At 40.1% G+C, this 27,697-nt stretch overlaps 2 protein-coding genes across 2 annotated transcripts in view; both read left to right on the top strand.

Annotated features, from left to right (window-relative positions):
• The first annotated feature begins 1,696 nt into the window (after nt 1–1,696).
• LOC148837130 (putative G protein-coupled receptor 149) lies at nt 1,697–9,841 on the top strand. Its single transcript, XM_088914928.1, has 4 exons — nt 1,697–2,644; nt 3,662–3,854; nt 4,370–4,821; nt 9,112–9,841. The coding sequence occupies exons 1-4, from the start codon at nt 1,697–1,699 to the stop codon at nt 9,679–9,681; spliced, it is 2,163 nt and encodes a 720-aa protein (XP_088771054.1). The 3' UTR covers nt 9,682–9,841.
• An 8,069-nt stretch (nt 9,842–17,910) lies between these two features.
• Nucleotides 17,911–27,697, top strand: part of dhx36 (DEAH-box helicase 36) — a 32,750-nt gene continuing 22,963 nt past the window's right edge. Inside the window, exons 1-6 of the mRNA XM_088912603.1 lie at nt 17,911–18,533; nt 18,970–19,106; nt 20,983–21,145; nt 21,550–21,588; nt 24,284–24,454; nt 25,422–25,501. Of these exons, the coding sequence (XP_088768729.1) occupies nt 18,285–18,533; nt 18,970–19,106; nt 20,983–21,145; nt 21,550–21,588; nt 24,284–24,454; nt 25,422–25,501 (839 nt within the window). The 5' untranslated portion in view covers nt 17,911–18,284. The remainder of the gene's footprint in view (nt 18,534–18,969; nt 19,107–20,982; nt 21,146–21,549; nt 21,589–24,283; nt 24,455–25,421; nt 25,502–27,697) is intronic.

The following is a 27,697-nucleotide window of genomic DNA, read 5'->3' on the forward strand; positions in this document are numbered from 1 at the left end:
ATAACACGCGCTCGACGTTATTTAATTTTTTTTTACGGCATTGCAACCATCTAGGCTATTATTACCATTTTCTTGAAGCATTAAAAATTGATTCCTCGGGTAATTCCGACCCGATTCAAGTCCTTAAAAAAGAAACAATATTTCCTATCTCATAAAATTCTGTCTCTCCTTCACTAGCACGTCTACAGAGATATCGCAAGTAACGTCCTGTATGTCTCCCTATGACATGTGTGCGTGCTGTCCTCTGTCTATATGAATACTAAGTAGCGTCGCCTGCAAACTGTACACACGTCCAAGTTCTTACATACTAATTCACTCATTCACTTTGTCCATCGGGTAGCATAGATTACCAGGTATTCCCGTTTTGTCGTACTGTAGTTTACTTAATCTTTAAAGGCGTTTGTTTTTTTTACTATTTTCTCACAGTCAGTGGTACATCGTCAAGGAACCACACAGCCGCCATACGCCGGGAATTCGTACCGACCTACTTTTCTACAACTGTGGTGATCGAATTATTGACTTAATTGGTCAAACCCCCCACCCCCTTTCCAGGAGACTTCAGATGTAGATTCATTTCAAACCTGCGGGACAGTCGCCAGCCTCTGTGATCATGTGGCCAAAATAAAAATTAAACTGATTTTCATATTTCCCGTTTTCCCCCTCTTCTCATTGACTTTATTCGTGCGTTGTTGATTGCAGTCCAGGCTTTTCACCTTGCATGCATTTTCACCATTAGCGGGTTGTGCCCAGGAAACTGAGCGCTTTGACAATAAGCTGTGACCACAAATCGGGAGCTGCGTCATTAGTCAGGAAACACGCAAATGGATTTATCAAAAAAGCACACAGAAATACACACACACAAGTGATGATGCTCGCGTTGCAGTCCCGGTTAATAATGACTAGTGGTGTTATTAATAATGATGATGAAGGGATTTATCCTTGTCCCTATATCAGTTTCATACCAAATAAAGGCTTAATATGTTTTCGTCAAACAGGTCTGTACACAAGCCTTTTTTAACCTACTTCTCAAACGTTTTTAAAATCAACTTTTGGATCTGTGAGACCGACGGCAAACGAATGCCATGCCCCGTGTCGCGTTAAATCGGAGAGTACCAATTTAGACGTCATTTGATACTTATTTACCCTGCATCTTCTTTCTTTTTATTTCATGTCCGTTGTCCTCGGCTCTGGACGCGTTGCATGTACAGGAGGTTACTTGTAAAAGACGAGGGAGGGACGGCGCGCCGCCCACACTTCGTGCCTGAGACAGGGGGCAGCAGCAGATCGCGATCTCACTCATTACTCTCTCAATCTGCGGCGCAGAGCGTGTGGCTGCCCCCTGTTTTCCTGCTGCTTTTTTTCTAGTACAAAGATGACAGCATCGCGCTGTTTGAAAACAGAAGTGAGACAACAGATATTAAGCCGGCGAGTAACTCTTAACTTACTGTTGCTGGCGTCTTGATCCCAGCCGCGCCGGCCAAGAGCAGCATCCGGGAAAAGAAACCTTTACCTTTGCGTAAAACAGCAGCTAAAAAATCTGATCCCAGCAAACGCTTCTGGGCTTTGGATTCGCTTGGGTTGTGTCCTAGCATATGGAGCGCGTTGGCGGAGAAGGTAACTTCTGGGAGTATAATTACAAAGGCTTTTTTACATCTCGTGTGAAGTATCGTAGTGGAACAAGAAAACAAAAACTTCGATGAAAATGCCTGCAACATCCAGCTCGCTCCCTGTAAACAGAACCATTCTTTTTACGGAAAGCTACGAGAGAACGGATTCTTCAGATGTCCAAAGGCAGACGAGCCTGCTACTGTTTTGTTTGACTTTTGCTATCACAGTTATTACTTTCGTGGGTAGTATCTATTCGCTCCTATCTTTGCTGAAGATGCGGAGTAAGACCTCACTTTCGCTCATAGTGGCGTCTATGTCCATAGACGATCTCATCAGCGTGATACCGGTGTCTTTATTCTTGGTGGTGCAGTGGGGGGCCAGCGAAGACGCACGCTGCACTCTAGCTGGACTTCTGTATATTTTTCAGGGGATTTCAAGCAACATGAAAGCATCCCTCATTGCAGTCTACACTTTTTACATCACCAAACGTTTTGGGGTTTTCCAGTCCGCGAAACGACCCCTGAGGATAGTGTGGGCTATAGCCGCTATATGGATAGTCAGTCTGATTGTAAGTCTTTTACCTCTAAGCGGATGGGGCTCTTTTTCTCCCACGCCTTTGGGATGCTTCGCGGATAGCTCCAGTTCTTACACCCTGCTCCTTTTCACTTTGTATGCCTTCTGTTTCTGCTCTCTAGCCGCCTTTTCCGTGCCTCTGAGCTATCAACTGTTGTGTTCAGACGAGCAACAGAAAACATTTTACCCCAGCTATTTTGAAATCGCCCGGGGGCCGGCTGTCGACGGGTCAGCCCCAGTGTGTGACAATCCGTCTTTTTCTCGGGAAGAAAGTTTCGGCACTTCCAGTCAGAGGAATGTCAGCTCAGTGCCACATTTAAACAGCAAAGTGGAGACTTACGGTTCCTCCAGTCCTGTAGTTCCTGAGTACCAAAGCGATAGAAACTCACCTGTGTTTTTTGCACAAAAGAGGTTTTCTTTGATCCTGGCGATGGTTAGAATTGTCTTATGGATGCCGATGATGGTAAGTCCCCACATACAATATATGTAGCACAGTTTACATTTGCGATCCTTTATTTAAGCTCATACTGTAAGGCATGTGAGAACCGATTCAAACAACGTGCAGACTCCTTTGCTACCTACATTATGTACACAATAGGACAGTTACCGGAGCAATGCGAAATGCGAATGAAGTGCATTTCTCAGAGGTACAACAGCAATGTCCCACCTGGAACCCCAGATCCTTTAATAGGGAGACACTGATCAGGTGGCCTGATGTTGTGGGAAGCAGTGAAGATTATTCCTTTCAGCTGCACCCTGAGCGTTTTGTCCACTTGTACTTGTTTCAAACCTAACAAGTTACTATTTTTATGACCGTGTGTACTTCGGTGTTGCCTCATGATCACGGAACGGTCAAGGGTAAATCAAAAATTCACAACTGAAATTTTCTTTCATATTTCCTTGTGTCATTGTCTTAATGGGAGATGCAAATTGGACAGGCTTTATAAGGTCCAAGTAATGTCGTGTTTTGAATGATCCAGGGTAATTTCAATTATTCTAAGAATTAAATCTTCAAATAAACATATTTTCGGATTGTTATGAAGCAATGTGAACACACATTTAAATGTGCTTTAAAGGAGTTTAACCTTGAGCTTCCTGAAGATACAAAAGAAACTTGTTTCAAATCTCTAGGCAATGTTACAATGAACCGAAAACATGTGACAGTGCAAGTCCTTACAACCCCAGTTATTCTGAGTATACTTATTACCCGGGATTATAATCACGTTGCGAATACGAAATCTTGTCCTAGATTTAGCATTGTATTTTGTAAAGGTAATTAGAGAAAGAAATCCGAAAAGGAAAGAATAGAAACATCTCAGCTGAAAGGAGATTGATTCTGTTCATGTCAGAGGTCACCACATAGAAGACACCCTACTCTACTTTTTTAAAGTGCCTTTGAATTCAATTTCATTGTCTGTCTTGACATACTGATCCCCCATTAGGGGCTATAATCGCGTTTTTTGTGTTATTCTGGTTCCAGATACAGATCTTTGTGAGTCACATCACTCATTTTACGACCTCGTCCTTTGAGACTCTGAGCTTCATCCTGACCTTACTGTCAGCTGGAGTCACACCTGTGTTTGTTCTGTCTGAACGCTGGATTCATCTCCCGTGTGGCTGTTTCATCAACTGCCGGAGAAACGGTGACACCGTGGCGTCAGACCCTGCGCTGGGTAAGCATGTCGGAAATTATTTATTAGTATGCCCTTTTTTAAAACAAAAAAGTCTCTTGAGGCTGAGTCAACTCGCTTGTAAATATCAAATTTTGTTTTTGAAAAATCCAGCAGCTATTTGGGTTTAGTAATGCAAATGAAATATGGTTCTTCTTCTTTGCATGCATCTTTTCTCTTTGTTTATTTAAAGAATGGCCTTACTGCCCTCAGTAGTTTATTTTTCTCCGGAACACAGTGTCACTGTGCTAGCTATTACAAAATGATAGTGGGACATTTTAGCTGTAATGGAAGCTACAAAATGGTTCAGTCTCACCTTCTGAGAACTCACAGAGAAAGTTATTTCTTCTGCTTTAGATTTTTCGTCAAATTAAAAATAAAAGTTGGCAAACACTCGTAAGAAACTGACATATATATTTATAGTTATATATATTTTTCGTCTATGCGCCATGAAAAAAAATAGCATGCATGTCTGAAGCAGTGCAGTCTGATACATTACCACTTGTCTCTCTTTCCAGCAAAAAAGAGAGGCTTTGAGTTCAACCTGTCCTTTCAGCAAGGATATGGGATTTACAAGATAACCCAGGCAAATAATTTGTCCAATGAAAAAAACGTCTATTGCAACCTCTTGAACTGTGGCACAAACAACAGGAAAACGACCCAGGCAGACTGCGGCCAGCCCTATAGCGGCGCCAAATTTGAGTTCAGTACCACAGCTGTAGAGGACAGCTCCCTGATTGCTGACTTCAGCAAGCGAGCTGCCAAGAGCGGGACCAAGCCGGGGGCCCTGACGTGCAGAGGATTTGATACCGGTTCTGAGCGAGCATCAGATGCCCAGGAGGAGAACAATGCGGACAGTTCCTCGGTCTTCGAGGGGCCGGAAAGAAGGCTGTCCCACGAGGAATGCCGCAAAATTGAACTCTCTGACTGGGAGTGGTGCCGCAGCAAATCGGAAAGGACCCAGCGTCAGGTAAAAGTTCCCCTGCTGCCTCCAGACTTCCCGAAGTAGTTTCCGTCTAGACGCAAACAGGAATCTATACTTTGAAACCGGGGTTACAAATGTAAAAGATGACTGTGAACCACTGTGGCAGCCTATTGACGGGTGTGTGGGTCGCCACTTGGACATATTCCGCAGCCCCTAAACACAGATATCGGGAGCAGCAACCACGCAAATACTCGAAGCACCACAGACACCCAGACTTTCTAGAATTAGTCTTTAAAAGAAGAAAACGCGTAACGCATTTCCCATGATCTTGGCAACACGTTCGCCAATGCAAAAGCAAAGCAACGCTACTAAGCGTTCCGAACATCTAAAATGCCTGATGTGATTCATCAAATTCCGTATGCTTTGTTATTGCAAACGTAATACAGCAGTTTAAAAAAAATCTCCGTTGAGTAGCTCATTCTGGACCTCTTTTGGATTGCTTGTTCCTGACCCATGTTTTAAAACATAATCTGCCAAACGGGAAAGCAAAGCAAAAGGCAAAAGGCTTGTTGGCAACATGGGAGCATAAAGTCTCCTCGATCGACCACGATTTTTTAAGCTTCCTGTTTGCACATAAAGGTTAACTTTTATTGCCAAACAAAGCAGTTTTTTTTTTTCAAAACAGAAATCGAGTTCTAGTCTGACAAGATGATTATAAAATGATTCCTTCTTGGCTGAAACTACTGTAAGAGTGTTTGTGCCCAGTCTTGGCCTTCTGAAAGAAGAAAAGATCGAACACAAATCTTTTGAGAATCTTTGTCCTCCACAATTCCTACAGCTGCTGTCTGAGCTGAAGGAAAAAAAAATGAGCCAAAGAGGTCATTTGGCCCATCTAGCTCATTAGATTTCTAGTAGTTAACTGGTCTAAGAATCCCACCCAGCCACACGGTGAAAGCAGCCAGAGTGCCAACCTGGCTGGCTACCTTGTTCCAGACTCCCACACCCCTTTGTATAAAAATGCCAGCTTGTTTCAGTCTGAAATGTACAAGTTTTCCACCATAATTCTCTCTCCCTCCAGGGTTTTGAGTACTGGGATCACCCAGTGCTCTCTGTGAAAGACAGAATATTTATTTATAAATAGAATTATTTATTTATTTAATATGAATAGTTTTATTCATATTAAATAAATATTAGCTTATTTTTAACATATTAAAGGCAGCTTCAAAGTCTTTATTGGTACATAAATAGTCAAATCATTCATCCGCCATAGGCCAGTTTCAGTCTAGCTGAGAATCAGCGTTAAAGTGCTCTTGTAGTAGATCTGGCCTTTTATTTCACCTGGCACTTCTAGTGTCTCTAAGATCTAACATTGAAAAGATTGTACCTGGATATTGAAGACAACCAAGCTTAGCCTTGTACCTTCCCAGCAGCAGAACACGAACTTAAATGGTTGCAGGTGTCAACATCAGTCAACCAGAGGCTAAAACTGATAAGAGCTTACCCAAACAAGAATTGGTTTTTCAAGTCAGGTGCTGCAGATTTTATTCATTTGGAAATAATCTCACTCCAGACTGTCTAACAAATGCCACCTGGCATGGAAATAATAACTCCTAGAAAACAGCCAGATCATCACACCAGCCCAAGGACTTTGTTAATCTATGTCATACATGGGCTAAAATACAAAATAAAACTGCGTACTGAAGTGATAATGCAAATTCCAGTAATGATTCTCCTAACAGCTTAAACTGCTTGTTTATGATATAATATGATTGTTTGTCTAGAATGTGTTTACAATTAAGTTTATGCCCATAAACATAAGGCTGCAATTTTTTCACTAATTAGCGAGTTGACGGTTATGGTCATACCTAACAGTAGACAGTTTTCGTAAGAGGATGTTTACTTCTTTTAAAGATCTGGATTTGCTGGTAATATCAGTTCTGAGTCAGAAAAATAATCCATTCAGGTTGTAACCTCATTTAAACACACCGTGCGTACGCTTGGCTGAACGTGGAATTGCAATCTGTCTCACAGTTTTGAGTCTTGATTGTTAATCATTCCACCAAATGTGCATTTCTTTTTTTTTAAGATTGAGACATTCTTAACGCGTAATAAATTTAGTGAAATGTGGAGGCTTGCTTCTTCAGCATTACCTTGAAATATGTCTCACATTGGCGAAGGCTCTAGTGCCAGAATGGCTTTAGTAGCGTCCATCTGCTGTGCTCTAACAGTTAGTAGTTTTACTGTCCTAATTGTCTCATGTAATGCAGTACAACCAACAGGATGAACAGAATGACAACAGTCCCATGAGCAAAACAGTCAGACTGCTTTTCTATTTTTTCAGCTTGTGATGACGTGTCACAGAAATGACAGCCTATCAAATAGAAATGATATTTTAATATTATTACTATTACCACTGCTGCTGATAGTATTATTATTGCTGCTACTACTACACACAAACAACTAGTGACCCAAATAATACTTAATTCATTGCATTATTGAAGGATCACTGCAACACCAGGCTTGCATACTGATGATCCTCACATCAGACAGAAGAGATGTCGGCTCAAAGCAGTAAAGATGCTTGAATTGTCAGTAAAGAGGATAAAGACTACATACATATTTGTTGGGACTGGAAGAAAGGCTGAACAAAAGCTGACCTTATTTGCTCTTTGTACGTTTTGGTATCATAAATTGATTCCCAACTCAAAAGGCAGGATAACCACAGAAAAACTGTACTGTAGATGTAGGGTTTCAAGGAAACATTTTTATAATCAGTACCTCAATTGTATAATTTATTATTTTTCAATTCCCAGGAAAGATAAGATTCCATAAGTAGCAAAATAAAAGCAGCCACTCTTCAAATAACATTAAATGCCCAGGGAGTCTAATGTGCATGTATTATTATTTCATAATCGTTCAATTGATGAATTTGTACCTGAGGCTTGAACACAGAAGTTTCTGTTGTGAAATGTAACTAGTAATTGATGTTCAGCTTCCTGTGGTGTCTCTGTTAATTAGGCAGTAATACTCTTTATGGAAGTGTCTGCCTGGGAATACGAAATGCTTTTGTACTTTAAAGAGCTTTAAGCACAGACAGCAGACCTTGACACATTTCCCAGTGTAATAATATTGCCATGATTGTTTGAAGAATATGTCTGAGTGAGTGTATGTTTTGTGTAGAGTAAGTGCTCCTTTTACTTCTGATTAATTTATGAGGTACATTCTATAAGTATACTTTATGAAAATGTTACTTAAGTTATTTAACCTACTGTATAGGTTAATGTGGCAAATGAAAAGGACTTCTCTATATCCCCATTGTACCAACATATGTTTGTTCAGGGATCTACTGTACAATAGCTGTTCACCTGTGTATTGGTCATTTTGTCCTTAAAATCAGAAGGTTGTCTTCCTTCTCTCTCCTGTGTCATTCTTCAAGATAAAGCCACAGGTGTATAATGATTTGATACGAAAGAGGTTAAAAAGACCGATTTCTTACCCATCGCTGTAATTTTCCCAGCTGATGATAAGTACGCGTAATTCTTTTAACTCAAAAAACATGGTGTTTTCAACTCAGCTTGATAAACAGAAAGTTATGTCATGTTATGCACTTTTTGGATGAGATGCTTTGTTCAGATGCAGGACACATTGTTGACACACGACGGAACTCCATAAATAAGTCAACCATTAAGATGAAAAAAATAATCTATTCTACATACATTGATGCTGCTATCACCTTAGCATGATATCATCAGCCTTCAGAAGATGTGGAACTCTTCCCTCTGGACCATAATTGCCAGACCTATGTGTCCAACATGTTAAAAAGGGACACTGTGCTGTGAAAGATGCTATCTTTCAAATGAGATCATAAACTGAGGTTATGGGTACTTGATTGTCAAAGATTGCATGATAAGGCACATACGAGCAGTGATCTTAAACCTAGAACACTGTCTGAATTCCACTCTGGCCTTGCACTATTGCCCCCCCCCCCCCCCCCCCCAAAAAAAAAAGTTCCCATTGAATGCAATGGGTGGAGCAGTTTCTCATGTCTCCAGCAGTAGGGGTGTATAATGGCTGCCAAATTCCACTGAAATGGGTCCCATCCTTCATGTGAACTATTTTGTGATCCTCTGCAATGAAAGGCACTATATGGATGCAATTTATTATGATGATTATTGTTATGCAGCACCCATGGCAGTGCTATAGTTCAATAATAGCCTACAAGTACCATACATTAAGTTGCAACCTGGGATTACGAGATTAGGCTTTCTTAAGGCTTTAACTATCATATACCGGATTCTGATTGACCTAATTAGGACTTTATTTTCTTTCTTTCAGAGGTCCAGTGGGGGGCTCGCCATCCCTCTGTGTGCGTTTCAGGGCACAGTGTCCCTGCACGCGCCCACGGGAAAGACGCTGTCGCTCTCCACGTACGAGGTGAGTAGCGACGGCCTTAAAATCTCCCCGAGCGCCAAGAAGATCGAGGTCTACCGCTCCAAGAGCGTGGGGCACGAGCCCAACACTGACGCGTCGCCCAGCAGCATCGCGGACACCAACGTGAAAATCCACCTGGAAGTGCTGGAGATCTGCGACAACGAGGAGGCCATGGACACGGTGTCCATCGTCAGCAACATCAGCCAGTCTTCGGCCCATGCCCGCTCCCCTTCCCTCCGCTACTCCAGGAGGGAGAACCGCTTCGTATCCTGTGACCTGGGCGAAACCGCCTCTTACTCTCTCTTCATCCCCACCAGCAACCCTGACAGCGACATCAACATAACGATCCCTGACACCGTGGAGGCACACAGGCAGAACAGCAAGAAGCAGCAGCAGGATAAATCAGGTTACCGAGAGGAAATACAATTACTTAACGAGGCCTATAGAAAGCATGAAGGGAAGCCGGAGCAGTGAAGCCAACTGCAGGGCACAGCATCAGGTGCTGCTGCAGGAATCACACAAAGTGCACTTGGCATTTCACCTCAAGTCCTGTTGCTGATGAATGAATGTACGGCACTTCTGTATTCTTCTGCCCACCTCGGGGGCAACATTAACATGTCGTGTGACAAGACAAGCTCCAGCCATGGTGAAACAGAGAAAAAAAAATCTAGGCGCCCTTTTCCTCGGTCCTCAATAGCCAACAGTATGTGTATCTCATTAGTGACTCATGTAGTTGTGCTAAATGCCAGATTAACTTAGAGTGATAAAAATTCAAATCTCGCTCCACATGCAGAAGTCTTTCCCTGACTCACTACTGTGACAGTGCTATCGTTGAATCTCAACGTGAGTCAAAATGTGGCATGCCATCCATTAAGGTCAGAAAGGAGATTCAGGACTTCCTAATTATTCTGCTTTAGTCTGAAGTTAGCTACTGTACAAATACATTCATAGGTACTTCCATACTGTTGTGCACAGAGCTTTTACTCGTGTGTGTGTTTTTAAACTCCTTGTCGCACACACTGATCACTGCACAGCGCAAGCCTTTAAGGCCAAGTCAGCAGTTTGGGTCAGTCGGTCAAGACAAATTAACAGTGAACTGCAGCACAAAAAGTGTCATGTTCTTGTCATGGAGATGTGTATCACTACATAACCACAGAATATGCATTACACATGGTAAATTGACTGCAATGAGAAATAGCTTTTTCTGAAGCACATTTACATGAGTGAGATTGTTCAATTGTTTTTCTTAGTTTTGCACTGGGTCAACTCTCCTGATCCCGGACTGCAGTGATGTAGACCACTCTATCAAATTTAACATGGATTGTCAGGACAAAGTGTCTTTTGAATGGAATCAGCACTCAGATAGTACTAAGCAGACTTTACCACAAGTGTGCATTAGTGATTCAGATTCCTGCTGACCGGATTTGGGTTTATATACAGAATGAACAGAAAGCATTTTAAGAATCAGATCATAGAAGCTTTCTCTGTAATCATTTCAGTACATTGCCATCTAAACAAGGCAGGATATATACCAAGTGAACAGCAGTTTTAGGGTCAATAGGTTATAACTAAAAGCTAAAAAGCTAAAACCAAGAAGAATATTTGTCACAGAGAGGGGAGATTGCTGCACATTCAGTATCAGCTATTTAAAGAAATAAATACCAATGAACAGAGTGCACACAATACATATTGTTTTGTAAAATAGGCAATCAATACATAGTATATCTAGGTAATGGAATAGTCAAAGGACGTAATTATTGAAATTAAACACTCACACCATTACCGTGCTTCTGATAATTTCCATTTAATATCGTAACCAAGATAAAAACATGTCAAACGAACTCCATTTTTGGAAGGGGTTATCATGAAGTGTGTGTAGGTCAGCTTCAGTCCAGAGAGCAAGAACAGCATGGAAACAGTGCTTAAGAGCAATTTCTGTCTTCATCTTTTCAGTTACATAATGGTCCGAATTGGAGAAGATCAGCCCTGATGAGTATAATTTCTCATAAAGCACCTCTTAAAAAACTTTCACTGTAGGAATATTCACTTCAAAATGACTTGGAAACAAAACCTAACAATTTATTCACTTGAATTTGGTAGCAAATGCAGTACGTACTGTATATTTTGCTAACACCTGGTTTAAGATTGATCACTATCTGTGGGGGCGGTATGTTCCACTAGCTTTGAGTCTGCCACGCCAAATTGTGATCTCTCAAAATTTGCAGTAGATTGCTGTGCTAAAGTCTTGCATTGTTCTTCTCTTTTCACTAAATGCTTTTCTTTCTTTATGCAGAAATACAATGACACTGTGATCTAATACTATATTTTCATCATTTGTTTTAAATTAACAGTTAATCCTGGTACATTCTGTAATACAAAAAATAGCCTTTTAGCTTTCCAGATGCATGGAGAGGAGCTAATGACAATGAGCACTTGACACTAAATCAATTAGATTTGATTGTTAAATGTGGTGGATTAGCTACTACAACACTTCAGAGTACTAACATATACTTTGTGATCACGTTAGTGAAAATTCTGTTCAATGTAAATTAAGGATTGTTCAATGTCATGCTTCATTTTTCACCCAAACTAAGCTGCCTAAATTGTTATAATAGTAGACAACACTATTGAAGACTTTGAGTACATGTTTATGTTTATGTTTATAACATACATAGAGTGTTTTCAAACTCCTGATTGTGTCCTAGATGTCTAAGACTTTAGCACAGCAGTGTACTGTATATACATCCAAAGCCTTTTAAGGTAAAGGAAAATGTATATTTTTATGAAAAAAGCTTGATGTAACATAAATACTTTTAATTTCAAAGAAAAGAAATAAAAATTGTGTCTGAATTTTTTATTTTGGTTTAATTTTTGTTGTTTTGAGAGTTTGAATATTTTAGTGACTTTGAAAGGAGGTGTGTTAGAGAGGGGACTGGAGCTAATAGATACTCACCACTAACTGGATTGTACTGCTTACATTAAGAGTATGTGCGAGACTGGCTGTTACTACAGTATTTCCTCTGGTCCCTCACACATTCTGCATGAATACCAGTCGAAGCCTTATAAATGACTTTTTAAATCAATTAGTTCAATTAGTGGTTACGTGGAAAAATGAAAAGGTATTGTGCAATTATATTGGATTAGGGTGACTGTGAAGGGAGTAAACTCACAGGTTCTGGTAAACTGTGGAGATTCCTGTAAGAGTGGTAATGCTATAATTATTTTAATGTAATATTTATTTTTACTGTTTGTATGTTTTTTGTAAGTCTCTGTGTAAAACATTGCTGCTTGGATGAAAAACAATATTCTGAGAAATCAGACAATAAAGTATTATTGTACCATATACATGTAAGTGGAAAGAAATGTTTGGTTTAGTAAAATATTATCGCCCATGAAATGTCAAACCAACTGGACTAGAGTACTGTATTGGCAGTGTGACAACACTGATTGGCAGTGAGAACAAAACGGAAATAAGCACAATTTAGAGTAATAAGCAGAACATAGTGGAACAAACAGAATGTCATCACGAGATAATTATTATCATCTTTTTATTATATTTGTGCTTCATCATTACAGGCCAGCAAAAACAATACTGTAATTCAGGTTTTTCACCCTTTACATTTACAACATACAGTACTGCATGTTTTACCAATATGACCAAACAAAAACAAAATGTTGATCATAGAACCCTGTTGACTCAGTTTTGCAATGCCCAGCCATTTCTTGTAAATAAATGAATAAGAAGAACAAAATTAATCCTTTCTTTGAAACTGGATTGACATTTTCCAGCCATTCAGAGCACGGAAGCTCACAGTGTGCCATTAAGATATGCCTTATTTTTGTGTTGTCTTTCAGTTATTACAGTAACTCAACATCATTCTCAGTGCTCAACACAATGGCCAAAGAACAGGCAGCTGCATGTGACAGTCGATAAGCACTACAACAATACACACAGACACGAAAGGAGCCAAAGTCATGACCAGAAGCCATTCGTTTATAGTGTTTCAGTTACAGCGGGCCAATCTCTAACAGATACAGTACAAAAGGCTGCACAACTATTCAAGGCAGAAATCCCATTCATTCTGCCAGTAAACCAAGAAGCTTTCAATCTGTAGAACCAAAAACAGACAAAATGACCAAGATAGTATGCACAGATCCTACTGTGCAAATCAACAGTATTGGAAGATATATCACTTTATCCATACAATATGCAAGGTCTTCAAAAGATGTGAAATGAATACTAGACTTTGTTAAATTTTAAAGTCTCTCAGTGTACTGTAGTGTGTGAATGATAACCCTAAACCTACCTGGGGTGTCAACTGAGTATTTCTGCGATCTATATCCGAACTTTTCTGGGCATAGGATTTTGACATGTTCCCCAAACCAAAAAGTATGAGTAGGAAACAATTGAGAACATTGATCAAAGCTCTTGCAAGAGAATGAGATTCAATAATGCTTGGTTACAACTACTGATCTGACCGACTCAGTTACGGGATAAAATAACCACGCAGTTCACCATGCCATCCAGGCCCCAGGGAGTTTCCAAAAAAAAAAGATTTCAGATAGGAGCAAAAAACCACTCATCCTAAAACTTGACTTGGGCCCCAAAATCCAGCCCTGAGCTTACAAATTGTCTAAGTAGTGTGTGAATGCTAACCCTAACCCTACCTGGGGTGTCAGCAGAGCATTTCTGCTATCTATATCTGAACTTCTCTTGGCATAGGATTTTGACATGTTCCACAAACCCCCAAAAAATGAGTGGGAAACAATCAAGACCACTGATAGAAGCACTTGCAAGTGAATGAGATTCAATAATGCTTGGTTATAGCTTTTGGTCCGACCGACTCAGTTTTGAGATACAATTACTGCACGGTGCACCACACCATTCAGCCCCAAAGAGTTTCCGAAAAAAAAAATTCAGATAGGAGCAAAAATCTACCTGTCCTAAATCTTACCTGGATCCCACAATCCAGCCCTTAGCTTAAAAATTGTGTAGTGTGTGAATGCTAACCCTAACCCTACCTGGGGTGTCAACTGAGTATTTCTGTGATCTAAAGTATTGTCACAGACTTCACGGTTCACTTCTGTCTATAAGTTTTGTTTGCATTCACGTATGAAAGGATGAAAGACATTTTGAAAGAACTACCGCACCCCAAAGTGACAGCTGGACCAAACAGGGAGATTAAAGTTGTCCATTTTTGATGTGGAACAAAACTTGCTTCTCAATTTTTCTGTATATCTGTACGTGTAAAGGTGAACATATAGCAGTGACACTAGAATCGATAGAAATAAGCTCCATGTAGAGCCCTATATTTTTGTATTCTGAACGGTTCAGAAATAATAGTTGGAGTAAGACTGTTAAAATTTAGAAAAGGTGAAGGAAATGTTGAACTGGCACAAAAGAATGAAGATCATCCTTTCATTTATATAAATTGAAAAAGAGTATTTGCGTGAACTGTACTTCTTACATTTTGTGCCAACCACATTCTCGGTTACATACACAGTCTGTTTTTTTAGCTACATACAGTAATTGCAATGCTTCTAACCAGGTACTGCGGTGATTTCTAGGTTACTGTACTGATACTGAAGTGAATTTCTTGTATAATCATCTGTATCGTGTGTATGTATAATTTAGAAAATAATGAGGTCCACTGTTTAACTGACTACAGAGTCTGAAACAAAACCCAGGAGATGCAAGGCCCTTGAGGAACTAAGTCCAACACCCATGAAAGTATTATTTGGCACATGATGGATGATTTGGAATCAACACAGACCATTAACATCTGAAAGTGAAAATGGAACACCTCCCTGACAGTGGTGTTGCATTCGTGAAAGAGATATTTAAATATGATTCATTTCAGTCCATTCTTTCTAACTCAAGGCATCTATTGCAGAGCATCTGCTTTTTCCAACCTTGTAATTGCTGCACAGAAATTAATTGGCACTCTTATTTAACATGAATACACACCTGAGATGAAAGCATTTACATATTAATTTCTTGGTATCTGTACAAGAAAAATAATAATTGCAAAATTCAAGCGTCTCATTGTTCGGTTCAAGGTTTCTAATGTATATAATAGGTATGAAAATACAGACATATATCTGACCTTTTTTTTACTTAACACTTATGATGGCTCTTATATAGGACAAACTGCCTGAAACACATTTTGCCAAAGACCTGAGATTAAAAGAAACTAAAATTAATAGAAATGGCACTTCTAAGGGAATGGTTATTTCAAGCCAAGCATTGAAGATTCATACAGTGTCTTCTGAAACAGAACTTTAACCAAAGAGTGCCAGTTATTGACTCTAAGGACATCACTTCAGACATATTGAGGTCCTCTGCAAAGGGATTTTTAATTTATTTGCTTTTATAGATGCTGAAAATTCCTGTCTTTCAACTGCAGGGAAATTACAATTTCCCTTTCTTGATATAATGTCTGTTAAGGTGTTTATAAACAATGAAAAAAATTGCAAGAGGATACTATCTGCATATAAATCTGATTAATCTTTAATGAATGTTGTGTGCAGAGCATTCGAGATGATCTCAAGAGTATTCACTTTGCACTCAGTTTTGCTTTAGCAAATTATTTTATCGGAATATACATTATTATATCGGAGACTAATTATTTTTTTTCTCTCACTTAGGATTAGGCTTCCAAAATTATTAACTCATAAATTTACCTTCCAAGTTTAAGTAATAGAGCTAGTGGCCACCTCCGATTTTTCCAGTAATGTTTTGTATTTTATTTGGTGTATGCTGTCTATACACTTCAGGAAATCCTCATTGGGAAACATCAGTTCCAAACATCTGCAAGCCCAGCAGCATGCCAAAGATATTTTGTGCCTAGTTACTTCCAGGCTGAAGAGCACCTTTGCTGCTACAGCGACAGCCTTGGTCATGGTGCAGGCTGTTGGTTTCTGTTTTTCACAAATACAGCCTGGGCTGAAGGCTCCAGCCTCTTGGCTCAGCTCTTATACTTACTTGGGTTTCAGAGCTGAAGACCCAGAGCTGAAGGCCGTGATTTATTTTTTCTCGGCTGTTTACACACTGGGTGGGTCCCTGGAACACTGACACAGCCACAGGCACTGCTATTACCTGGCCTCCCTTGAAAGGACAACAACCTGATTAATGGAACAAGTAATAGGTTTATTCCATGCTGAAAAAAAGAAGAAAGAGAACACAACGTTTCGGCCGTGGAGCCTTCTTCAGGTGTGAGGGCTCACACCTGAAGAAGGCTCCACGGCCGAAACGTTGTGTTCTCTTTCTTCTTTTTTTCAGCATGGAATAAACCTATTACTTGTTCCTTTGCAGCCTACGCATGCTGACGCAGCTACCCACCTGAACTACTACAACCTGATTAATGTGCTTGTTCAGCATGGAATAAACCTATTACTTGTTCCTTTGCAGCCTACGCATGCTGACGCAGCTACCCACCTGAACTACTACAACCTGATTAATGTGCTTGTTCCATCCATTCCATCCACTAGAAGTATGGTATTGGCCAGTGATAATTACCTTCACAGCATGTTTTTATGAAGGCTATGTTCGGGGTCAATTTAAGAAAAATGATCTGGAAAAATATCTTCAAAGCAGCTTAAAGGCATTAAATACCTTTACAAGACTGTAAATACAATGGTGGAATACAAGAGTGAAAGATTTATGGGCATTTTTCACTTGATAGTCACACACAGGTACACAGGTTACAATTTTCTCTCTTGCTCCTGGAACTATTTGACACTGATAACCTTGACCCCCCCAGCACAGCATAAGGGTTAAAGGTACTGTAATTATTACTCATTGTGGCGCAGTAGGCAGTGAAACAGCTCAGTATGCTTTGCTTACACTATTACACTTGTGTTTCCTGGCATGGAGGCTGCAACACATTCACTTCTTACAGTATTGGGTTTATGCTATCACAAAGTGGTTGTTCCTTTCCAAAACATTCAAAATGAAGAAGACAAGAATACAAGAGATGTACCTGAAGTTTTTTAAGAAGAAAAGTAAAATATTCCTTGTAAATTACACATGCCTGTCCATGCACAGAATAGTAGTGAATACGTGTAGGAGCGTGTCACTTCACCTAGCACTGAAGTGCAGCCCCATCTGGGTGATCAGCAGCCATTCTGCACCAATAATCCCATAACACAACAGACCAGAAGGAGATGTGGGACTTTGCCAGTAAGGAATAACTTTAAGAGAGTCCAAATTGCACAAGAATAGGGAACACGTTTGCGCAGACATGTCAATTTGAAGGACAAACTCTCATGGAAATTCCAGTTGAAAAGGTTCTACTGCTGGCCAGTCCCAGTTCAAAATGTTTCAAAACCCAGCAGAGTTTATTACTGAATTATTTTTAAAGAGGCAGCTATATTACCATTCGATTCCCAGAAAGTATTTACTGGCAAGGAGCTTATACCAGTTCAAGCCAATAGTAACTTGTCAGACGATTAGAAACCAGATGCTCATTTCTGCTGCAACTACCAGGACATTACACGAGGGCAAACGAAGCTAGCTAACGGGAATCTAATTACATTCACTACAACAGTAAAAAAAGATAAAACTCTGACCTAACTCTACAACTGTACACATGCAAGAAGTACTACAATTCCGGCCTTCTGACTTATTACACATTCACTCAGTTCTGAGTTTCAAAATAGCTCCGCCCCTTCGCACCACTCTCACATGGGCCTCAAGCTAGTTGATGACGCCATAAGAATGCGACATGCCGGATATGTTTGCTGTAGAACAATAAGAAATATAATACAGTCCTTTTCTCACTTTGAATAGAAAATAAAATGCGATAATATATTTTATAAACGTTCGGTCCTGACGGATTGATACTGAAATTTGTAATTTAGTTTTTTTTGTCACTAGATTCTTTGTAATACTAGGAGAACAGTGGATAGCGTGGTGCTTTTGTGTCTAAGCTCTGCTGAAGCCACCTAGCACGTTCTGAGGCAGGATAGTACATTACGTTAATAATAATAAAACATAAAGAAACACACACACGGTGATTTTAGCTAAACATTTTCGACGACACGGAACAGTCTTCTGGCTGTACACCCTGCGAGGTATGAGCTATGGATACGGCAGCTGGAGAGGCCGGCGAGGGGGTCGCGGGTCCGGCGAGGACAGCGGTGAGCGATGGGACCGCGGAGCCGGGTCAAGCAGAGGGGGATACCAGAGAAACCCCGGCGGGGACCACCGGGAGGACGAAGACTCGTTTCGAGGACGGCACCCCAGCCACCTGAAAGGCAGGGAGATCGGGCTGTGGTACGCCAAGCGAGGAGGGGTGAAAAGGAAGGAACAGGAGAGAAAATCGGTAGGTTTGACTAGTGAGAAAAACCTGCAGCCCTAAAGCGGTCTGACATCAGCCTGATGATAAGATAATAACATAAGCGGACCTAAAAATCTATTCCATCATAACTTCCCATACCCCCCCAGATAAAACTAACATCACATTTAGAGATACTGTACATTAACATGACTTATTAACGTTCCTAATTATAAGGGTAACATTCCGGGTGATCAGTAGGCTGACGATTGTTGTAGGCACTTCAGTTAATGTGGGAAAACAGCCAATTGAATTTGATGACACCTCACTGGGTGCAGCTGACAAAGTTCCCTTTTCTCATGAAGCAGTCTGTGTTGTCCAGGCGATGTACACTGCTGCGTAAAGGGCACTGAACCTCAGAGCTATGCCCTCTGCCCCATTCATTTGTGGAGCGCTGCCAGCTCAGGTGGTCTGTTGTGTTTAGAGAGCTGTGGTTCAGATGGATGAATCGCGAGAGCACCACATCACCCAACTCCTCAACTCTGTCCAGACTGACAGCGCCCCAAAGGAAGCCCGCTCCTCTGCCTCTGAGGCGCCCCAGCCTCACAGAGACAGCCAGAGGTAAGAGAGTACAGTATTTCCCAAGGTGTGATATAGGAACAGGTAAAGGTTTATTCCATGCTGGAAACAAGAAAAGAAACACACTGTTTCGGCTGTGGAGTCTTCTTTAGGTATGCTATGTCATGCATTTCTCACTGTAATTCAAGTTTACAATTACATTCAGTTGTTAATTACAATGAAGTCTTAATTTTAATGCTGGGGACCGTATTCATAACAGATTTTCTGATGTTCTTATTGTTCTTAAAGATCCTGAATGATCTTTGTGACACTTCAGTTTTCATGGTGCTGCTTTCTGAAAAAAAAAAACTTTAAGCAGCTATTTTAAATGCGTGTCACAGACTATAACTACAAAAAAGCAAACGATGATTCGTTTTGATAAAATATTTCTTACAGAGACCCCTTATTAAAATATTTTAATCTTCAAAACCTCCCCTCATTTCATAAACAGTAGTCTATGGTGCATAGAACGTCTTGCAGCAATAAGCTATAGATGAAAGTGCTTAGGAAAAATCCTAAATGTCCTTTCTTATGTTGTGTGAACCTGTAATTGCTGAATTAGAAATAGTCTGGAATGTACAGAGCCTGTGCAGTTGGAGTTGGATCTCCCTTTTCCAGAGCTGTATTGTCCCTTTGTAACTAAGATATTCACAGCTGCAGGTGATTTCACACTAAAATATGTGCTAAAATGTCTTTGGTTATTGCCAGTATCGGACTTGACCAAATCATCACAATTACAAGGGTGTTGTCCCAATGAGCACTGAAACCCATCGCAGCAGTTCTCCTGACCATGGTGATTCAGCTCATTTTTACATCTGCACCCACACACACAACCTTTGAGGAAATATTGTGTACTTAACCCAAAGTTTCTGCATTATATTTCTGACCTATAGATCAGATTTTTTAATGTTTGCATGTTGTATTCATAGTCCCTGAAATGAGCTTGACAAATTCAGCACTTTGTGTTGTGTAAACATGTGTAGATGTAAAATTAGTTAAACTGATTGTGCAACCAGCTCAATCATTTGAAGGTCAAAAGACAGACAATGAAGAGAAATGCTAGGGAATGTTTTAACTGTAGGTCAGTTCATGTTTTTAATTGCATTCACTTTTTGACAGGAATGTAGCTGTCTGTAGTTCTAAGTCTCCTTCAACAGTCTGAGCTCCTGATTCCTCAGTCATTATTGAATAGATGACAATGCAGACTAGTTTGCTCAGTCTGATCTAAAAACAGTCTGTGTTAGGATCTTCAGTATATTAAATTATTCAGCAATATTAATACATTTTTAGTAAACTGATTCGTTAGTAAAATCTTACGAATAGTCTTGCCGTTTCTACTGTTCTATGTTTTGCTCCTACTGTGTGGAAATTGTTGTTTCCTGCAGGCTTTAGTATTGCTGTCAGAGTGCATCTCTACTGGGTATTGAGCATATCTGAACCATCGCCAGCAGTGAAAAAAAATGTGCCTTGCTTTTAATTGGCCTTTTTTTTACAAATATTTGGAACTCTGATTTTTTTATACCTATTGTTCTGAACCCTATTATCATGAGTAAATAGGCTTAGTAGATGTTATATCCAGTTATAATGACATCCCAAAAGGTTATTTTAAACGTGGACCTAAAGCTTTTATTGTATTCTGCTGTGTGCTTAATAGATCTGTATGACTAAAGGGTGAGGAACTGCTGCTTTTAATGCTGGAGGACTAATTATAAAACTCATTGAATTAATTGAATTTTCTCTAACTGCAGTAAGATACAGTGCTTTATGTGTTCATGCAAAAATATGTTTTTCCTTTGAGTTTGAGTTTTTTTCCTAATCTTTCTTGGAACAGGGTACAGTACAGAGCATGTAAACTAGGATATATGTGTTCCTGTTTTAGGGTTTTCCGATCTGATAGTGCTACACAAAAGGATACTAAGGAAGTAAATGACCATGACTTGGAATACTTATTCCAAGACATTGTTCGAGATTCTAGTCTTGACCAACAGCTGAAAAGAGATCTCCAGCGAAAAAGAACAGATCCAAAGTACTTGGAAATGTTGGTAAGAAATTCTTTTTCACAGCTTGACCCTTTCATCTTAATTTTTTAACTATATCACTTAACTTGCTGTTAATTAATCTGCTTATTGTTGAATTACAAGGATTAGATTTTTGACTTCATTAAGAAGGCAGAATAAATGTAAGGTCATATGTATACTTTCACAACTCCTTATTTTTAACAAAATCTTTTCATAGATCTTGAAAATGGGCTCACATTTGTACCCACTTATGCAGCAGGGTATTTCAGCTAAGTGAAGCAGCATTGTTCAGTCTCCAGATCTTCAAGGGATCAAGAGCACCTGCAGCCTTCTAGTTACATGTTCAGAGTCCAAGCCACTTGTCCACACTGATTTGAACTGTTATCGCGTGTAATTATCATAAATCCTTTGTTATGTATTTTTTTTAGAAATTCAGGGAGAAACTTCCATCATATTCAATGAGAAAGGTAAGACATTAGACCTTTTCTTCTGCAGTGACTAATCTTCTCTTAACCTTTGGGAAATAGTTGTATTGCTGCTATTCTTTTGACTGTGCTGAAACATTGTGACCTACAGACATACCATTGAACAGTATGTGATGGTTAAACGTGTCCACAGTTTCATGCATCCAAACAACCAGGATTAAGCCATGCTTGGGCCTCATCTTCTTTCTTTGTAACTTATTCATACAGGAGTATTGGAGTCAGGAACAGTGTACTGAGGGCAGTTTGGTGTTCTTTTTTTGATGCTTGTAAGCTGAGAGCAAATACTTTCTCTTTAATGCAGGAGCCTTTCTACATTATATTAGTTATGCTATATTTGTTTGATATTTAATGTAGCATCCATATTGTCTGTCTTGCACAGGTATTTGCTGTAGAATTACCCTGATCAGTACGAAGTGCAAAGCATGTGTCCAGAATCCTTAGAGTAATGGCTTCTGGACCTACTGCAAAGACCGAATGAACAGCCATTGCCATACCTAAAATTAGGACGTTTGTACTCTTCTTACTGTTCCAACTGTACAGCATCACACATTATAAGATGATGAGAAAATATGCTGCAGGCAGCAAAGAGTTTGGAAAAACTGCATGACACACTGCTTTGTGTCGCATGTCTGCAATTTTAAGACCAGATGAAAAAGAGATATTTAGACCAACAAGTCCACACCAAAGTCTCCTGAGGCTGTGTGCTTGAGGCGTTGTTATTTTTAGCTCTTCAGGCTAGGGCTTATGTCGTGGTTGTCACAAAATCTAAAAGCCAAAGCTGCTTGGAGACTTGCAACATGTTTCTCAGAAGTGGTCTGCAGTTGTTTCCGACATGCTGAAAGGCCGCCGAGCATCCACACACACGCACACACACACACACACACATACACACACACACACACACACACACACACCCATGTAGCTTGAAAAGAAAGCCAGTGAAGAGGCTTTCTGCTGCATCCTCTGGGAGAATCACTCAGAGCTGCACTGACAAGGAAGCTTTGAAATGAGCCTTCTATTACAACATCCCACTGAGTTAATGGCCTTAAGAGTTTGCTGCTTGCTAGCAGAGTGGAATTCAGAGGCCTTTTACATCCAGATCAAAATTCTGTGAACCCTAAATATAATAAAGGGAATTATGATTCCGTTCTGCGATACCCTTATTTAATTGTTTTTTTAATAATAAGGGTTTTGTATTTTCCTGTTCAATGTTTTTTTTGATGCATTGGTATATGAAGTTAAAAAAATGGTTTATGTCAGAAGTGTCAGAAATAAAAATGAAGTTCCTTTATATAATGAAAGAGAAATGTCTGTTAAGAGAATATTTCACTCAGGTGTTCACCAAGGATGAAGTCAACAACATACCTCATGCTGAGGAAAGACACATTTCAATTTTAATTAGTACAGGCACACAGAAGCAGAAGTGTCATGGGTACTAGGAGCACTTCATCTTCAGGGTGTGATGGTATTCCACCAGTTGTATTTAGAGAAACAAGAAATGTTACTCAAGAGACCTTTAGCAAAACTATTCCTACAGTTGTTCAAGCCTATTGAATTATGTCAATAAGAGGTGTGACTAAACAGAACAAAGTGATTACAGAGCAGTAATGTTTACATCTGTTGTATGTAAAGATATGGGAATTCGTTTTGAGTAAGCCAGAGATCATCCGGCAATAGGATTCTGAAAAATAGTCAGCTATTTGCTTGCCAACTTAAAACAACTTCCCTTCCTTTTAAACCGAACACGCAAGATGGGTCGAATGATCTCCTCTTGTTGGCAGACTCAGTGATATAGGCCAGGCCTGTTAGCCCTTCATCTGCTCATCTATGGACAGCGTGTTGCACTCATGTACTTTTTGGACACTGCATTCTTATACTGTTTATACTGTAGTATTTTCAGTCTGTATCTATCTATGTGCATTTTGCACATCTTTTATTGTTTTAAAGTGACTATTAGCATATTTTGCACACACCTATTTTGCTAACTGTATTCTATTTGCTTATTTAATTACTCTAATGCTGTAGTTTTAATTTGAATCTATTCTGATGTCTGTCTTGCTTTTCTTGGGCTGGGCTGCTGTAATGCCTCAATTTCCCTCGGGATCAAGTCTTTTCTTATATAAATACCATTAGGATTTTGTAGCGAAGGAGGTGGTGGGCCTCTGCAAACAGTAAGAACAGCTGTCACAGTGTGCCTCTGGAATTCCCCATGAATGTCTGCAGTTCCATCCCCTTCTCCCAGCAGGGATGCCTTGTGCTGAAGCTGTGATGCTGTGTGGGTGTGAACCACACATTCCACATTGTTTCAGTAGGGGCGTAGGAGAGTAAATTATCTCTCCCCGGTGATGTTCTGGGGATTTCTCTGCCAAGGGGAAGTGGTTGACTGCAATGGACTGGCGTCCTATCCAGGGTGTATCCTGCCTTCCGCCATTGCTTGCCAGGATAGGCTCCAGCTCCCTCCCAATGCTGTTTTGGATAAAATGGTTAGAAGATGGAGAGATGGATGGAAAGGTGGTCGAAGTCTAGGCCATGCTTCTCCAGGCTTCCACTCCTTTCCTGCCAACAAGAGTCTTTTCATTTGATTGGGAGGCTTTTCTAATGTCTTTGCCAGTGTCTGCACATACAGAGTGTGGGGGCCTGTTCTTGTTAAGGTAATCTGCCCTGCGGAATCTTGCAGGAGCTGGTGGACCTGATAAGAGGGAATCAGGTGGTGGTGGTCAGCGGAGAGACGGGTTGTGGCAAAACGACGCAGGTGACTCAGTTCATTCTGGACGACTACATCGAGAGAGAGATGGGATCGTTGTGCAGGGTGGTCTGCACTCAGCCCAGGAGGATCAGTGCTATTTCTGTAAGTCTGTTATGAAAGTAATACTGCAATTATAAAAAAACTGATAATAGATGGTTATTTTCAAATATCTAAGGACATGCTTTTCCTCGTCTGAGGAGGGTAAGATGCATTTGATTGGTCAGTCAGGTGTGGGGATGGTTCGTCAGCAGATCAGGGACCTTAACACTCTGTACTCTAAGTATGGACCCCATCTTACATGTTTTTTAAAGGCAAATAGTGCTGTGTTTTAATTACTTTTTATTAATTACTAACATAGTGTACTAATTCAAAGCTGACTGTTTTATCCAAAGTGACATACATACATGTACATACATTAGCAGTGCAGTGGCTCGGTGGCTAAGGATCTGCTCCTGTGGCTGGAAGGTTGCCGGTTCGAATCCCACGGCCCTAGCTGCTCCAGGGGCGCCGTATAAATGGCTGACCCTGCACTCTGACCCCAAGCTTCTCTCCCTGTCTGTGTCTCTCATGAAGCAAGCTGGGGTATGCGAAAAGACAAATTCCTAATACAAGTAATTGAGTATGGCCAATAAAGTGATCTTCTCTTATCTTGGCACCCATTCACACAGCGGCAATGTTATGGAGCAGTATTGGGGTAAAGTGCCTTACTCAAGGCTGCACTGTTGCACCTGGCATGCACACCCACAGCCCCCACGATTCCTTTTTTCTTGGAGCATACATGTAGTGGGGATGGAGGGAGGAAAAGCCTGTTTTTCTGATATTATTCAGCATGCTGTTGTTCTCTTCTGGTGAGATTTATATCCAGATATTCACGTCACAGGAGATGGATTCAGCAGGGAGCTATCTATTTAAAAGATTAACTTCCCACAATATTTTTAGATGTAGTTCTCCCTTCCTTGCCCAGATTCAGTATTGTTCTTTCTGATGCTTGCAGTGAAGGTGTTTTCTTTGAAGCTCATTAACACCAGGGATTTCAAATGTTAATTTCTGAGTTCTGCTGATTGTCTAGGTGGCTGAAAGAGTTGCTGCAGAAAGGGCAGAAAAATGTGGAGAAGGAAACTCCTCTGGCTATCAGATCAGACTGGATTGGTGAGTGAAACCTGTCAAGTGCTGTAACAGTCTTCCTCCAGTTTATGCTTTTGTGGTGTTTATTAAGGAAGTAAACTTTGCTGGTTAATAATCCATGCTGATAAAAGCATTCCTATGTGCATGTACACTGTGAAAGCACTGAGATGCATCAGTGACAGCTAAATGGGGTTTTAAGGAATACAGCAGCTGAAAAGACACGCGACCTTTTTACAATGATGATGTTTAAGATGTTTTATAGCAGTCAGTGTTAAAGGAATGTACCATATAATTCCGGAGTATTCAAATCTTAACAGAAAAAAATAGTGCACAAAAAACCTAAATATGAATTTGGGTGCGTATAATTATAGAGATTATAGAGATCAGGTAGTGGTTAATTCCTCCGTGATATTAATTTTGGGGCCACTTTTTTCTTGAAGTAAATTTCCATCATGTAAAAGTTGGTATTTGGTTTCATATTCCTTTCAGGCAATAAATACAGGTCTGACACCATTTAAGCTTGCCAAGCTTTGTGTAATCCTTTAAGATGCTGTGCCAAGTCTTGACTGCAGACACTTTGATTTCTTGCCTCTTCTTGGGGTTTTCTGATGTATTCTTTCTTCAATATGCTCAATATTGGATTTAAATCTGGAGATGGTCTTGGGCACTCTTCCTGTTTCTCTCTCCTAATCCACTCCGTGCTTGTTTTTGTCTGTATAATTTGGGTTGTTGTAGTGCTGCGTGGTACAACTCAAGCTACAAGCAGGGTAAAATGTTTTTAAAACTTAAAACTGCTGCTTAGTTGTATCATCAATAAAGACAAGTGAGCCAGTTCCAGAAGGACCCAGGCCATGACATTATCTCTCCCATGTTTCCCAGATTGTTGCTGTTCTTTGCAGATTCCTCTGCAGTTCCTTTTTTTTTGTTTCTCTTTTTCCATAATTTAATCTTTCCTCCACTTTGGTCTCATCTGACCATAAAACGTTCCTTCTAAAACACTTTTGGCGTATCCTTATAGTGCTGAGAAAGTTCCAGTCTGCCTTTTCTGTTGTTGTGGCCGGTGATCGTTTACATCTTGCCTTTGTAATTCTGCTGTCCTCTGTAAATTGTGGAAGTATTCCCTCTTGCACTGTGCAGTTTGTTGGTGATTTCACTGATGGCTTTTTAGAGTTTTTCTTGACATCTCTGATACTTGTTCTGTCATCAGCCGTAGATGTTTATATAATTGATCAAATCAGTGTTATTCACTTGGTAAGTATAGCCGTGGTTAACAATTCCAAATTGTTAATTTTGGTATGTCCACTTTCTGTGCCATGGTTTGATTGTGCATTTTCAGCTTCAAAATCATCTGCTTTACTTTAACAAAGTTATTTGCTTTTCAGTTTGGCATTTAAATAGGGACTCCAAAACACATTCAGACAGTTTGAAGAATTAACACATCATTTACAGTATGAGTGCCTAATTACCTGACAAACAAGGGACACCTGTTGATCCTAATGGCCCAATACTTTGTTGAAATCCCTGTTTAGACATCATTGCTCCAATACTTACTGATGGCACTGTACATGCCCAGCGTGTACAGGGATGTAGATATAGGAACTACTTAAGCTCGATTCACAAAAATGTCAGTCTGCTTTTATTGCCTTTATTTTCATATTTTTTTTTCCCAATTGTAAGTGTAACAGTCGTGCATAGTTATTTATAAAAGTAGTGTGATGTGTTATTAAATCACTGGCTTCAGAGAAATAATTGGTTACATGCTGGCAACATGGTGACAGGGATGCTGCAGCATGTTTACATCTTGCTGATTTCTGCTGCACACACTTCCTTCACATTTGTCCTCAGTTTCCTCTGATCTGAGAGAGTCCTGAGCTCAGTAAAGGCTTTGGGAACACTGATCTCATTCTACCAAAGTTAGCTGTTCCGTGTCAGTCGTTCTCTGCTGTGTATGTCAAGCTGGATTTCTTCGTACAAAGATTGTTCCTGCTGCTCCTGTTGAGATAATTTGCCGTCAATGTTGTCTGCTAAGGATAAAAGGAATCATTGGAGGTTACAAGCTTAGTAGGTGGAGTGCTAACAAAGCGCTGGGATCTTTTCTTTTGCTGCAACAGGAGATATCTCAGAATTCCTTGTCATTTATAAATGTTCAATATGCAGATACTTTAAAATTTTTAGTCTGTGACTAAGAAAAAAAAAATATTGAGCTTGCCGGCCGTGTGC

This window comes from Atractosteus spatula, chromosome 4, assembly GCF_055471065.1.
Source record: "Atractosteus spatula isolate fAtrSpa1 chromosome 4, fAtrSpa1.hap1, whole genome shotgun sequence".
In the NCBI taxonomy this organism is placed as follows: Eukaryota; Metazoa; Chordata; class Actinopteri; order Semionotiformes; family Lepisosteidae; genus Atractosteus; species Atractosteus spatula.